Consider the following 15,953-nt stretch of genomic DNA (forward strand, 5'->3'; position numbering starts at 1 on the left):
TTTCATGTCACAAAAATAGCATTTATTAAATTAAAGAGCACATGCTGTAGATGTTAAAAGAGTAGAAACAACAGAGGAAACAGATTTCTGTCTACAGGTCTGCAGCACATCTTTGAATTCTAGTTTACAGTCAAACAGAGCTGAAGGAAACAGTTTGTACAGGATTGTCTTTAAGCCAACATCACAGAGAAATGTACAATCATTCCTCATTTTATCTGCTTAGACAATAGTGAGTTTTAGTTAGTGAACACTTTCCAACAGGAGTCAAATTTCCTCAGGTGACGGATCTGGTTGAAGGGTGTGAAGTTGGATTTGTTGCACAAGTATTGTGCGTCCATGAAAGGTTTGAAAAATGTTTGGTATCTTTAGAAGAGAAACAGTCTGTAAAAGGATGTCGTATCTGCAGACTGAAGTCGTCCATCTGTGAAACATCAGCACACACATGACCACATGCGGGATCTACTATCACAAGTTCAATTCTTCTGCTGCTCAATAAATCAGCCAATCAGCAGCCTTACACCGTCACCCAATCACTGTGCTGTTTAGATCAGCCAATCAGAAGCAGGATCTCCACGTTAGAAAGGAAAAGAAATCTTTATTCTGCATGAAGGAGACAAGATGGAATGGTGGGAAAATGGTAGGTGGTCTTTTATTAAAGTGTTGATCATTATTAGCTTCAGGAAACTCTTTTTGTTTTTTCCTTTTAACATGCATATCCTGCATCTGGTTGGCTGATCTAAGCAGCACAGTGATTGGGTGACGGTGTAAGGCTGCTGATTGGCTGATTTACTGAGAAGCAAAAGAATTGTACTGTACCTTGGGCTTCGTCACTGCATGTGTCTGACGTTTCACACACGGACGCACACATTCCTCATGACTAAACCTTTTACAGACCAGCAAACCTCTCATTACAAGAAAGCTTTACGGACGGACAATAGTTCTGCAAGAAATCTAATGATCTGAAGTCTGACTTCAACTCAAAGCTCAGCTTTAACTAACATTGTGAAAAAGAACAAAACGCCTCGATAATTGAAGTCAACCTTTCAGCAGAAATAACCAGTATTCAGTTGGTGCAGTTAAACTCCTACCACTGCATGAATGTGGGGGTGGGTCTGCTGCTGCTGCCCCTGAAGGGAGGACGCTGCTGTTTTGGTCGTTTTCCTCCATCTGCAGGTATCAAGGCGTCACTGGCTGGATGGACAGCAGGCTCCCAAATCTGAAGTGCTGGATGACGGGAAACTTTTCCAAGCACTGCAGACGGAGCAGAGATAAACCGTCACGTCATTCCCATGGAGCACATGTCATCTGATGGAATTCTCTTTGGCCTGCAAGACATCGCTGATCGCTTTAGAGCTAATCCACCACAAATCCCACAATGCACTGCCCGCATGTTAGTGCATTAAAAGCCAGTGAGAAGAGCAGGAGTCCCCGCCTCTCTGAGGAAGACGAACCAATCATCAACCAGGAGAGGTACTGATGGACTCCTCTGGTCGGCCCGAGGTTCTCCTCAGCCCAAAGCCTGATGCTGAACTTTGATCAAGTTTGTCAGACGAGTCCAGCAGGAAACTCTGCTGCAGAGCAACGTTCTGCTGCTGCTGGACATTTGGACTGCAAGAAACCAGATTCAGTTCCGTCAAGAATGTGACAGAACTGATCCAGAAAAGCTCAAGAAAGAGCTTTGAATACTAAATGTATGTTTTCTTGTATTTAATGTTGTGTTTGGGTGCAAACGCTCTTCAAACCTTCATTTTTGGACTTTTTTTCTTTCTGCTTGATTAACTTAATATATTATTTTTATTTATTATATTATGGTTGTTGTTTAGGCATTTGTAGTCCGGTGGGAAAAGTTTTCTTTAGAAATTACTTTAGAAAATCTGGATTGAATGTGAATTGGCCTGATTTTTTAGTTTTCTTGTATTAATAATGTTAGGCATTTTGGAGGCCTTGTTCCTTTTCTGGTGAACATTCATCCATAAGGTGATTTGTAAAGTTCTCAATAAACATGCAACCAAACGGACCTCAACTTGTACATTTTTGTAATTTTTAGTTTGACTCTGTCGACTTACTGCATCATTCTAGCAGAGTTTCCCGTCTCAGATCTATAAAAGATATTAGCTACTGGTCTCCAAATGCCACTCAGTGATCTAATGCTGCCATTTCCTGACTGCTTAAAGTTCTGGGAATTCAATGGAACTAGTCCCCGTGGGTCAAATCCCACAGAACGGACAAACAAAGCTGTAAACGCAGAAAACTGTGGTACAATTCTTCTTAAATCGGATTTTCCAGCTTGACAGATCCAGACTGAAAAGTCAGAACTACTATTTGAAAAACAGGAACTCTACCACAAACCAACCAGCCAACCAACCAGCCAGCCAGCCAGCCAGCCAGCCAGCCAGCCAACCAACCAACCAGAAATCAACCAACCAACCAACCAACCATAAACCAACCAACCAACCAGCCAGCCAGCCAACCAACCAACCAACCAACCAACCAACCATAAACCAACCAACCAACAATAAACCAGCCAACCAGCCAGCCAACCAACCAACCAACCAACCAACCATAAACCAACCAACCAACAATAAACCAGCCAACCAGCCAACCAACCAACCAACCAACCATAAACCAACCAACCAACAATAAACCAGCCAACCAGCCAGCCAACCAACCAACCAACCAACCAACCATAAACCAACCAACCAACAATAAACCAGCCAACCAGCCAGCCAACCAACCAACCAACCAACCAACCATAAACCAACCAACCAACAATAAACCAGCCAACCAGCCAGCTAGCCAACCAACCAGAAATCAACCAACCAACCAACCAACCATAAACCAACCAACCAACCAGCCAGCCAGCCAACCAACCAACCAACCAACCAACCAACCAACCATAAACCAACCAACCAACAATAAACCAGCCAACCAGCCAGCCAGCCAACCAACCATAAACCCACTGAAGGATCTATGCTAACAGAAACACCACTGACTTTACTGTTTCAGACACCCCTACTTTTATTAGGACACTTGACCAAAAAACTCCAGAGTACAGTTGGGTGTAAGTATGTCTGGATGAAGTCTTTCCATGTGACTCACTGATGTGCTTTGGTTCAGGCCTTTCTGTGCTTCTGCTAACCAATCAGCTTTCATTTTCACTCTATTCAAACAAACGTGTTGAAACTCAACAGTAACTCGTCACCGCCTACAAAGCACCGCCACGATCCTGGTGATTATTCCTTCATGTCTGTGCAGGCACACCTCTGCCCATGAACTGGAATAAACCAAGCTGGACGAGCTCCTGAGCGGACTGCGCCACATCAGACCCGAACGGGGGCTTTCAGCTGTGGACAACGACAGGGCCGCTGCTGCTGAGGCCCCAGAGTGAACTCCTGTCGGGAAAACTGGATTCTGGTCTTTCTAGACGGCGACCGCTCGCTCTGCACCAAACGTGTGGGGCCGCAAAAAGGGAGCGAGGAATGCAAGGCTGTGATGGTTGCTCCGGGCTGGGAGGAAGGCCGGGACAGAGGGAGGGAGGATTTAATGAAAGCGAGGGGGGAGGAGAGGCAGACAGCCTGGCCCCTCGGCTCTTTGAGAAGCCTTGCAGGCTGCTGTGGAAAACACAGGATGTGGGCATGAAGGCGGGAGAACGGCTTAGACAGCCCCCTCCCCGCCGCCCACACACACACACACACACACACACACAGGCAGCACACACACACACAGACACACAAACACAAACACCCACGCAGCACACACACACACGCAGCACACACACACACACACACACACGCAGCACACACACACACATGTACACACACACACATCCTCTCTTAACCCTTTGTTGTCGCTCTCCTCTGCCTGAAACTCGTCTGTCTGGATGTTCAGAAGTTGTGTAATGAGTTTGGAAAAAGAAGAAATGTTGCAACATTTCTGACTAGTGTCTGTGCTGAATGGTACCGACCCAAACATAACGGTACCGGCCCACACAGAACGGTACCGACCCAAACAGAATGGTACCGGCCCACACAGAACGGTACCGACCCAAACAGAACGGTACCGACCCAAACAGAACGGTACCGGCCCAGACAGAACGGTACCGACCCAAACAGAACGGTACCGGCCCACACAGAACAGTACCGGCCCAGACAGAACGGTACAGACCCACACAGAACGGTACCGACCCAAACAGAACGGTACCGGCCCAGACAAAACGGTACAGACCCACACAGAACGGTACCGACCCAGACAGAACGGTACCGGCCCACACAGAACAGTAGAGTCCAGAACAGAACGGTACCAATGGAAAGTCTTGTGGGTCTGGATTCCCTCCAAAAGCTTTGGTACGGCGTCTCTGCTGTCCAGTAAAGTCGCTTCCCGCTCAGTTTTGGTCACTTGTGACTGGAGTCGAGTGTGAACTCGTGTCACTGCTTGTCGTAGACATGATACGGTCTCCTGAAGAAGGGACCTGCAGTCACACACTGAATCTATGCGTTTTAGTCTGCGGTTCAAGTCTTAGAGCTGGTGAGACACGAGGGCCGCGGTCCAGAGACGTTTCCACACCGTCCAGTCCGCTGCCGGACGGCGATCCAGCTGCCACACTCCCGCCAACTATTGCTCGATTTTGTAGAGGCGACATCCCCGCCCGACTGACGGCCACCGTCTACATTCATGACCACGCCAACGACGCCAAAACCTCAGGCAAATCTAGACGATTCTGCCGACGGCTCCCATGGCGCGGTGGCGGTTGTGTTTGTGAGCGTAGCGTTCAGGAGTCGGGGTTCAAGCTCCAGAAGGTGCGCAGTACAAGCCTTTGTGTGCGTGTGAGAAAGACTTTAGAAACTCAGCCGCACAAAAACAGGACAGACGAAGGTTTGGCGTCACAGAAAACAGGCCAGTCCATCAGAACCATCAGGACGCCGGCTCTCAACAAACCTCACTCTCCAACTGCTTCTGCTGTTTCTACATGGTTACCAATCAGATATGGGCTTCAAACAACTCCCCAGCTGATTCTGTTCAAATCAACCAGTTTTTATTCTGGGGCGCCACGCAGAACAGGGGGGTGCAGCGGTTAGCAGGAATCCCTTCTGTGGGGGGTCTGCATGTTCTCCTCGTTCACGCGTGGGTTTTCTCCGGGAACTCCAGACTCCTCCCTATGAGGCCCGGGACAGACTGTTCAGGATGTACCCCACCTTCCCCAACAGAAGCTCCACCATGACCCCGTGACCCCACAAGGGATGGGGCGGGATATGAAGATGGACCAAAGTAGAAATGTTGCACTTTTGTTTCTAAGGTTTAAATTTACAGCTATGACGTCTAAATATTGAAAAATCTTCACCAGAGTTCCACTTTGTCATCAGAAATGTGCTTTATAGGATCTCTATCCTGCTGTTTTCAGAGTAAATTATATCCATATGAATGATCATCTATGACCTTTGACACACTAAAGAACCATTTTTTAATGAAATATGAGTTATTTTTACAGCTCCTTTTCAGGCCCGGAAGTAAGACGACTCCATCTCTGAGGCTCCGCCTTTCTCTCCTTGGGGGTGCCGCCCATTTCATGACATCATCGTAGAGCCTCAGCAGCGTGTCTGAGTTTCTCTCACCAAAACAAACATCTGAACTTTTCCAAAGATGGATGTTCAGACTGTTCATAGAAAAGGAAACCCGATCACCGCTAGCTCCACTGAGAAAGTGGGCGTGTCTGTTAGCCTGGGGGCGGGGCTGGCAGCGCAGACTCTTCCTGGAAGGGGCGGTTCTTCACTTTGTGATGTCACAATGTGAGGACCCACTCGTTTTCATGGGTTGGGAGGGGCTGATGCTTAGAGAGCAGGTTTTTAGTGGAAAACTCAGAGATGGATCCAAATTTCACTCTGGGATGTTTATAGTGAGGAAGGAACATTAGAAAACACTGAAAGGCTCATCAAAGTTGGTTTTGCATGATATAAAACTTTAAAGTGATTTACTGGAGGTCTTTGTCAGATGTTCCCACATTGTGTCCTTTGGTTAATGAACCTACAGACTATCTGAGCCCACTGCAGACTGCACTGTCCACTAACATGTCTGCTGTGTCTCAGCAGAGAACGTACACTCAGGAAAGGAATGGACAGAAGCGGATCTGCATCGCTAACAGATCCATCACCAAGCCGCGTGGTTTGGTGATGTCACAAACGCCTCACGCCGCCTGAGATGGTTTCATGCTTTCACAAAAGAAAGTCTTCTTTGCTGCAGCTCTCATTGCATTTTGGATATAGTTTACTCATTCCAGCCTAATGTGTTGATCAGTTACCCATAACCCCCCACGGCTAAGCTAACAGTATATTACTTCAACAGTATAAACGGCAGTTCAACTCAAAACATTTGTAAAAATTTTGTCACAGCAAAAAAATGTACATTTCTTTCCAAAATGTTACAAATGTTCAGTTTGATGTCTTTTGTGTTCATTTTCCTTTTTTTGAGGTTTTTGGGGCAAAGTTGTTTGGAGTTAGCCGACTAAAGACCAGGCATCAGGAATGGGGTCAGGGAAAGAGCGTACCTCTGCCTTGTACATTTTGATCAGGCCCTGGTTGACTTTGGACCAGCTTGGGACGGCGCTGATGTTCCACAGCTGGTTGGAGTGTTCAGCAAATGGACCCGTCTTCATCTGCAGGAGAGAAGAGCCACAGGAAGAAGAGGACGTCACGACGGCGGCAACAGCTGGATTCAAAACCCACTGAGCCAGACGTGGGCTACAGTGGTGACGACACCTGAACGCATCACAACAATAAATCCCAACCGCTCATCGTTCAGCTTTGAAAGATTTCCAACATTCTGCCCTTACTCTGTTGAATTAGTAGCCATCTAAGAGGATAGGAGTTTGTCGGGCACCGTATGACGGCACAAGGCTGTCCTGAATCCCATCATGCTACAGCCACCAACACCAATGCCGCTGCGCCACGGGGCGCCATCGGCACAACCTCAACAAGATTAGCTGCTTTTGTGAAAATGGTTGGCGTGGTCGTGAACGTAGGCGGCGGCAGTCAGGCGGGGATGACGCCCTTATGTAGTTGGGCGATGGCTAGGCGGCGGCAGCTGGATTGCAGCCGGCAGCAGCTCTGATTGGCCGATGTGTAAACGTGTCTGGACGGTAGACGTCCACATCCGGTAGTCTGGGATAGATTCTTACGCAAAAACGACGTTCTAAATCAGTCCTGATGCAGCCAACAAGTCCCACAAAACTCATCGCTTGGAGGCAGATTTCAACCTAGTTACTCACAAAAAGAACTTTCACATGGTACTGCTGTGTACTTTTTACTTTGGTTGCTATTTCTTTGTCTTCCTTGATTTACAGGAAACACAGAAAGGAGACAGAATTATGGACGTGTTTTTCTCCCATAATTCAGAGCACTATGTCATTCTGAATCGACTGTTCAATTTGCAATATTATCGTTGGATATGAAAATGGACCAGTCAATGTGGAATTTGGTCATGCGTTCTGAAGATGCAGTTAGCAATCGTTGGAGGTTCTACCGATTGATCCACTCATCAGACCAAAGTTTCCAGTTGGTGGTGCCTCTGTGTCCCGGTCGTCGTGGTTACAGATACCACGGTCTCGTAGCGTTCTGCCTGTGCTCTTCCACACCCAGCCAAGCCCGTGTGGAGTAATGAGGTCCATATGAGCGCACAGACAGCGCCGTGGCGTGCACGCAGAGGGATGTGCTGCCTCTCCAGGCACAGATCTCAGATCAGTGTTCCAGCATTGGCCTCTTCTGTGTGCCGCTGGAACAGATTCCAGGTCTGCGGTTCCACTCCGTCCAGACAGAGAAAAGAGTTTTTCCACCTTCTCTAGTGTGTCACGGATTCAAACTCATAACGTCCCATAGAAGCATCAGAATGATTGCATTTAGGAACCTTCGCTGCATTCGTTCATACATGGGGGGCGCATGAAGCCACGAATGCTTTCTCTCCAACCCCCCCACGACATGCTGGGGAAGCCGGGCTCAGACCTCGGGGCATCCATCTAAAATCCCCCTCCTCTTTTTCCACCCCCCTCCCCAGCCGAGTCGGAGGGCCTCACACGTGGGGGAGGGGAGAGGCGGGGGGGCTGAATTCCCTGGAGGAAGGAGTGATTCACAGAAAGCATGTGGGGAAGGAAGTGACTCATGTTCGGGACACGCACAGAGCACAGGAAAGACGGGAAGGGAAAAGTTGGGAATATCCACACGAGAGGATGAAGAAAATATGTGAAGTGAGCTGAAAAAAGACCATCAGCACTGAGACTAGAAAGATGGCGGGATGGTCTCCACTTCCTGCATCATGGCCTGAAAACTGAAAGCAGCCGTTAGCGGTGGTCCCTGTTTGTCGGTGACTGCAGTGGTCCTCGCTCATCAACGTCCCACTCCAGTGAAAATGGGGTTTGAACAGGTTCTAGTCATGATGGAGGACATATTTCTAGGAGATTAAGATTTAAACTGCTGTATTTATGACTTTCAACAACCCAATTCATGTGTGTTTCATCCAGATGCTGGCAGCTCTGTAGTACAGGTGTGTTTTGGTCATTAAAATGCTGGTCTGGTCGTCACAAAAGCCTGTCAGAGAAAACCTGACATGCTTTTTACCATCACTTCCTTCTACACGCGTGCTTTTCTGTGTTCTACACATCCATGTGTTGTCCTTAGAACTCCAGCGTTTTCCAGAAAGCCTTTTCTTTCTAAACAAGGTTGGAGCGGCACAAACTCAGCATCACGCGTGTGGTTTCCTGATTCTAACGTGATGAGCAGCAGAGGACTGTAACCGTCACGCGTGTCTGAAACAGCTGCTCTTCTGACAGCTTTGGAATAAACAAAGGTCAAATACAAACAGCTATGAATGAACAGGAGTGTCAGCCACACGTTAACATATAATAATGAGTGAGGGGGGGGGGGGGGGGACGTTTAGAGTTTGGGTCCAAACTATTCCAGCTACTTTCAGGACCTTTGGACTCAGACCAACTGGGACCAATCACTGCTCACTGACAAAATCTGGTTCCAACATGGCGACAGCTGTGCTGCCATAAAAATGGCGACCGGGTCGACTTCCTTTGGTTGGAAGCAAATGAACCGGGCCCTCCTGCTGCGAGGCGAGGAAGGCGTGGTCCAATTCCCGGCTGGGACCAGTTCTCTTATGGGTCCAGTCTAGAGCATTTGTACCGGTTCCTTTCCAATGGGGATCAATGTGATCAATAGCTGTCCTTTCCTGCTCTGCATTCTGAAAAGACAAAAGCAGAGAAGCTGGAGAGGAAGCAGAATGTTTTTAATGACTGACAGGAGAAAGGTCAGACCAGAGGAGACGCCACCGTAAAAGTGTGTGGGGGGGTAGTGCGTCAGCGCTGAGGAAAAGGATGCGGCGGCTGAAGGCCCTCCCTGCTTCCCTCCCCTCCTTTTTCCTCCAAACACCCCAAACAAAGGCCACAGTTCCTGAACTGGCGTGCGACCAGCATAATCCATCTGCAGCCCCCCTTCCTCTCAGCGCACTGAACCACTTTCAGCTGCGCTCCCTCTACAGTGTCCCCCCCCCAGCAGACCATCTGCACACGGCCCCAACACGTCTGCATGTCTGTGTCCATAACACCACGACATCCAGAACCGAGCCGGGTCAGAAACAGGAGAACAGACGTGTTCAGAGGATCAATGATGCTTTTCCGATCACGTCTGCATAAATCAGAAGGGTCAGAATGAGGGGGGGTCTGAGCTGAAGCCTCATTCATCCCTCAGGATCTGCTTCCTGGACCTTCCAGGCTCTCTGAAGGACTGGCAGGTTTGGATGCTGGCTGCTTCCCCCTCAAACCTTTTTGTTCGTTTTCTGTGAAACTCATGGATGAAACGATGATGGCGGCCTGCAGCCGCCACGGCGGAGCGAGGGTCCTTCTCCCACCTCATTGATGAACTTGATGCACTCCAGAAACATGTACTCCTGGTGATGCTCGTTCACCACCCTCTCGTTGATGAAGTGGCGAGGCTCCAGGGTCGGATGATCTGCAGGAAATGTACCTTGTTAGAGATCAGAGACGCCACCGGGTGTCCCACTTCAGCCAACAGCACATAACCTGCACTCAGTACAGCATGAGTCCATTCAGGAAACCTCTTCATGTCAGTTGTTCTACATTCAATAAAGACCTTCTTAAAACAGGATTTTGGACCCAGAAGCTTCTAGATCACATCTGCACAGCTGTTTTACACCATTGAAAGATCCATTTCCTCAAGCCTTTGGACAAAGGTCCTGGTTGCAAACGTGAGTCTCAGTGTTGGACACCGGACTGCTGCCCTCTGCTGCATGCAGGAGCTCACTGCACCACACAGAGACTTTCCTCTCCACGCCGATGGAGAAGCTGAGCGCCGCTTACTCCACGCATCCCTCTGCTTACGTCTGACTTCACCTAAATAACCACCAGCGAGGTGTAATATGTGACATTTATCCAGACTACCTGGAAGGAAGTACGTTTCCAAAACGCTGACTCACCTTTCTGCACACTGGAACATGGAGTCTGTTGGCACAACAAATGCATCTGTCGCCTCCAGGCGTCAGCAATGCTCAAGAACAATCCCAACACAGGACACAAACAACTTCTCTGACTTTGAAAATCATTCTAGCAACTTCAGTCCTTAGAGTCACTCACCCACAAACTGAGAGCTGCCCCAGATGAAGGGAAGAAACTGGAAATCATCCAGACCCCAGACCCCCTGGCTGCCGGCCGGCTCCATCCTGTAGGTCTTCTGCAGCTTCCGCATCACCGACAGATACCTGAGACGGACAGGAGTCGCAGCACAAACGCAGGTTTACTTTGGACCAACATTATTCTAGAACTGATGGGAGCTGTGGACATCTTCTAGGGAGACCAGATATTTATGTGTCTATGCTTTTTCCTCTGGCTGATTTACCCTAACCCCTACATATGTGTATCCATACACATATATATTATGTATAAATGTATACAGACAGACAGACAGATAGATCCATCCATCTATAGTCATATAACAACATCAGATCTGTCCATCCGTCCAGTTCTGATCCAGATTCCAGCTCAGACCAGGAAAACAGACGTTCATGGATCTATCTGCAGGTGGATGATCAGAAAGGGGCGGAGCTTGGAGCTCATCTGCTCCAGATTCACAGCGATTTGAATAAAGAAATACTCAGAAATGGAGTTTGAGCATAAATTTCTTTAGAGATATCTTCCATCGTCATAAAACTGCCACAAGAACATATGAAAAACAATGTTTTCTACGGATTACCCCTTTAGGAGAGGACATCACATGACCACACCATCAACTACTTACCTATCAAAAACCTTAAAGACGATAGCCAGCTGATCATCTACCCGGAGAGCCCCCACCTTACAGAGACAGCAGAGGAAGGCTGCAAAGGCTGCTTCATGGCCTGTGGAGACCAGTTTGAAGGTTTCAGCTGCAGCGTTCACAGCTCCTCAATATGGAGACACCACATGCTAAACTGCTGCCAAACTCCCAAAACGTCCTGCTTCCAGTTCTTCTGGTCAGCATGTGGGTAGAAAAGCCTGACTTGGTGCTCAGTTACCTGTGCCGTAGTCTATCCTGGTGGGGTTACCCACAGACTCTTTCAGGTAGACGGCGATCTCTGAGGCTGCAGCCGCTTTGTCTGCAGGGAGAATGGCCGCCACCAGGACGTCTGCTTCCTGCGCACAGAAACGTACATTCAGATGCTTCCTGCAGGACACGCATGCTGCTGAGGCGCGCCGCTGACGGGGTGTTAAAGCCCTCCGTCCCAGGACCCCTCCTGCCCCCGCTCCACACCAGCACACGGGTTCCAGAAACACTTTCTGTGTGGGACCTCTCACAACATGAAACATGACAAAAGAGTAAACCAGAAGACACAGGTTCAAAACCTCTGGTTTTCTGATTTTTCTGCTGCGTTTAAAGTCAAGAGAGAACAGATGAAACATGAAACAGACGGACGCAGGATCATCATGGTTGTGGTTAGATTGATTTTTTGTGTATGATGCACTAGGATAAGAAGAGAAAACGCAGGAGACGCGATGCTTTCAATGCTCCTTAAAGTCTGCGCCAACCTCCAGCACCGACTTCTAGAGCAGAGTTTTTCAACCGGTGTTCAGGTGTGCCGTGGGAAATTACCCTCATTAACTGATCTAAAAACATTCCCATCTCCAGGATCTCAGCTCTGTGTTCATCCAAACAGGCCCTGATAAAACACTGAGTAGTTAGGAATATTAAAGATCATAAAATACTTTTTTCTTTGTGTTTATTTGATTCTATTAAAGACATTTTGATAAGAATGACGGTACCGCGATTTAGCCACAGCTACAGCTGTTTTCGGACAAGTCCCGCCCCTTTAACTGTCTCCACCAATCATTCTTGGAGGCTTAATCACATGTCATCAGTCTGACCAATCAGAAGTGGTTAAAGTCTTCACTTCCTTGTTCTGATTCTGCTGATAAAGTCTCTCAGTTCCAACAGAAATACCAGCTAAAGCTCGTCTTTAGCGGTGTAGCTTTCCACAGAATCCGGTGTCAGACCGTGGAACAAGAGAACAAAACAATGAAGCTCAGAGAAGAGAGTCTGTCTGACATCACTACATCTCCCATGATGCATTGGGTTAAAGTGACAGCATCTCAGCGCACAATGAGTCTTCCCTGTTAAACGTCTTGAAATCACAACGAACACATCAGACAGTTTTTAAATCTTCTAAGTTAACTTTAATTCCATCTTTTAGAAAAAACAGCTGCAGCTTCCAGCTTTTTCTGCCACAATTATCACAAAAATGTATGTGAGATCATGGAGGGACTGTAGATCAGTACAGACTATAGAGTTTCTCCTTTTTTTTTTGGATGCTGGTGTGCTGCGGGATTTTTGTCAAGGTTAAAGTGTGCCGTGGCTCAGGAAAGGTTGAACAACACTGATCTAGACCATCGACTGTATAGAGAACTGGACTGAGCATGTGTGACTTGTAGCAAATGCCTTCCTACCAGTTCCAACCAGATGAAGCCAATTCAGTCGCCGCAGTGATTGGTCCGAGTGGTCTGAGTCACGTTACTATGGCAACTCCTCTCAGGAGTCAGCTAGTTGGAAGGCCACACCCCTTCCACTAGAAGTGTCTCGGGGGAGTCTGTCAATCAAACATCCAAGGTGGGGCAGAGTTATAAAAAATAGTTCTTTAAAAAATATCCTTAAAAGAAGATTTTCAAGAAGATGTTAATAAAAGGGATCAAATCCAGAACGGTCATTGGAACGTGAGGGGGGAGGAGTCACTCAGTCCAGTTCTCATGTACAGTCAATGGTTCAGAGCAGAAGGTGAATTCAGTTGATGGATGTTTCCTAACCTGATCCAGTTTGGAGAACCAGGTTCTGAAGGCCTTGTTCCCGAAGCGGGACGGCTGGTCAATGGGAGGAGTCTCGTTTATCCACTGATCCAGAGTGGCCAGAAGATCCAGCAGTTTCTCTACAGTCTGTCCCAACAAAAGCACAGCAGCGACGGAAGCAGACAAATGTTGTTCCAATTAAACCAACACACATGTGAGTCCCGGTGCATCTTCATCGTTTTACTGTGGACCAGATTTCCTGAGAGCTACGGTCCGGTTCTGGTTCCAACAGCTCCGAGTTCAGATGTCAAGACTGCAAAATGTCACTAAGACATAAAAAAGGGCAAACCTGAGAAACCTTGTATTCACAGGTGAACTTCTTCCCCTTCACGCTTTCATTCAGAGTCAGAATGAAGCCCATGTAGTCGGCGTAGGCCTGCAACACAGACGCCACTGTGAGACCAGCTTTCCTGACACTTTACCTGACGCTTTAATGCCTTCAGGTGACTTCACATCCATCCTGCTCCCAAACACAGGCTGGAACTGAAAAGCACTGCTAAAAAACCAGTCCGGGTCTAACCTGAGACCGTTTCCACTTTCCCATGTCTGGCACCGTGCTGATTTCCTTCTTGGGGATCATGAAGGCGATTCCGGCTGTGGCGTCAGACGCTTCATCTTCAGGAGACGATCCTAAAGGTACAACAGGAAACTTTAGTTTGGCTACGTTTTCCAGTGAACTCAACTTTAATGTCATCAAGGTTCAGTTTGGACAACTTTCTGTTAACAGGACCCTGAACGTCTCATGAGCCAAATTATCTTCTGCCACAGGAAAATCAGCTGATACCACCTGTCAATCAAGACTGAAACTGAGAGTCTCAGCTTAAGTTTTCTGGACTGATGTGAACATGTTAGAATCGTGAAATGTGAAGCTGTTTCCTAAACAAAAGCACAAACTAAGTCTGTTTGGGTCAAAACTGAAGCTTTTAGAGAAACGATTGTCTTAATGATGATTCATGAAAAGTGTAGCATCCAGTTTAAGGAGGAGCTGCTTAACAGGGAGGACTGTAAAACTATTAGCCAGTAGCTAACTTTAGTCATTCTAAAAAAGCCTCCTCCACTCGTGGATTTACAGAAACAAATGTGGAATCAGTGATGCTTCCGACGGGCATGTTCTGTCAAAGCGGACCGCCTGCATCCATTATCGGACAGGTTTTATAAACAAAAACGCTTCTAAACAGAGCGCTGCTGATCAGGAGCCCGAATGCGCATGTCAGGCATGACGTCAGCAGGGCTCCCCGTGGAGCGCCAGCTGTCCAGCAGACATAAGGCAATGCAGTCAACCAGTCTGATTTCTAGCGGGAAATGAATTTCGGTTTACCTGACGGCTGCTCTGTTTCCGCCATGGCGACGAGCTTCTTCTTCTTCTTCGTGTGTTTCTCTGCCAGTTTAAACCTGTTAACGCTCCACAGCGCCCCCAGCGGCGGAGTATGCGATTACAGCCACCACCAGACAGAAAAGCACACAACTCTGACACATAAGGCCGCACAAAAAATAGGAAAGTAAAATTACGAGATTTAAAGTCGTAAATTAAAAAAAACTTTAAACTGAGATTAAAGTGGAAGTACATACAGAGTAGGAAGTGAACGCCACACAGCAGCAGAGCAGACCCACTAAACTCAATGGAACAGGTGAGTTAAATGTTTATTGATAACGTTCCAAATGTTTGGAATCTCATTTCTTTGATTTATGATTTATTAATGTTTTATCTATTGATGGGTGGTTTGCAGGATTTCTGCAGCCATTGATGAAGACGTTGGTGTCCCTGCAGATGTCCACTTCAATTCTTCATCTGTGTTTTATGTAGAAACGGGATGTTTTTCCTGGAGGAGGGGGCGTATATAACAGTTTACCTTCAGCATTGGTGTTCGGATGACAGGTTCATGATGTCATGAGACAAATGGACTTTTGGGTAGGAGAATGGAAAGGAGAATAAAGTAGTGGTCGTCTTGTCAGGGTTAGGACTTTTCCCTAACAAAGAGAAGAACCAAACAGGAGAAGAGAATTTTTGTTAGACTTCTGCAGAAGGAGAAGCCTGTCTGTCACAGAGGAGTTCTGTCCTCCCAGTGGATCCACTGGTTCTATTTTATGTTATCTGGTTGATAACATAAAAGTGGGTCATTCAGTCAAGCAGGAATATCATATATTGTATAGTCAGAACTTTTTACATCATTGTTTTTTTACTGAAAGAAAGAACTGAGACAATCATATTATTGTGATAATAGTGTGTAAGCAAATGATAATTACACAACTCTACACTCTACACCCAAACGCGTCTCTGAGCTCCTCACTTTACAGATGAAACTCCGCTTAACCGACACTGAAAACCGGCTACGCTGACAATAATCTGATTTTGAGTCACCAAGAGGTTCAGAATTTCTTTGTTTTTGAAACCTATCTGAGAATAAGGCTTCATAAAATGCTCCACATCTTTCATCTTCAAGCCTGGTTCTAACAAACAGACATGTTGGAGTTTTTTCTCGTGTAGGCAATGGCATTAATACAGCACAGAAACTTTCATTGTCCTGTACAGTATTATTGTCTCCAAACTGAGACGCTTTACAAAAGAGGTGTTATTTTGAAG

General features: G+C 47.1%; 1 protein-coding gene across 1 annotated transcript; it reads right to left on the bottom strand.

The window, feature by feature from the left end:
• ptpa (protein phosphatase 2 phosphatase activator) lies at window positions 1-14,825 on the bottom strand. The gene is made up of 10 exons (XM_023960751.2): window positions 14,691-14,825; window positions 13,893-14,002; window positions 13,662-13,748; window positions 13,334-13,459; window positions 11,554-11,671; window positions 11,298-11,397; window positions 10,637-10,761; window positions 9,895-9,995; window positions 6,539-6,646; window positions 1-1,251 (listed from the first exon to the last, which is right to left on the bottom strand). Exons 1-10 carry the CDS (start codon window positions 14,713-14,715, stop codon window positions 1,177-1,179), a joined length of 975 nt encoding a protein of 324 aa, XP_023816519.1. The 5' UTR covers window positions 14,716-14,825; the 3' UTR covers window positions 1-1,176.
• Window positions 14,826-15,953: the final 1,128 nt, after the last annotated feature.

Source organism: Oryzias latipes, chromosome 12 (genome assembly GCF_053564925.1).
Source record: "Oryzias latipes strain Hd-rR chromosome 12, Olatipes_Hd-rR_3.1".
NCBI classification, from domain to species: Eukaryota; Metazoa; Chordata; class Actinopteri; order Beloniformes; family Adrianichthyidae; genus Oryzias; species Oryzias latipes.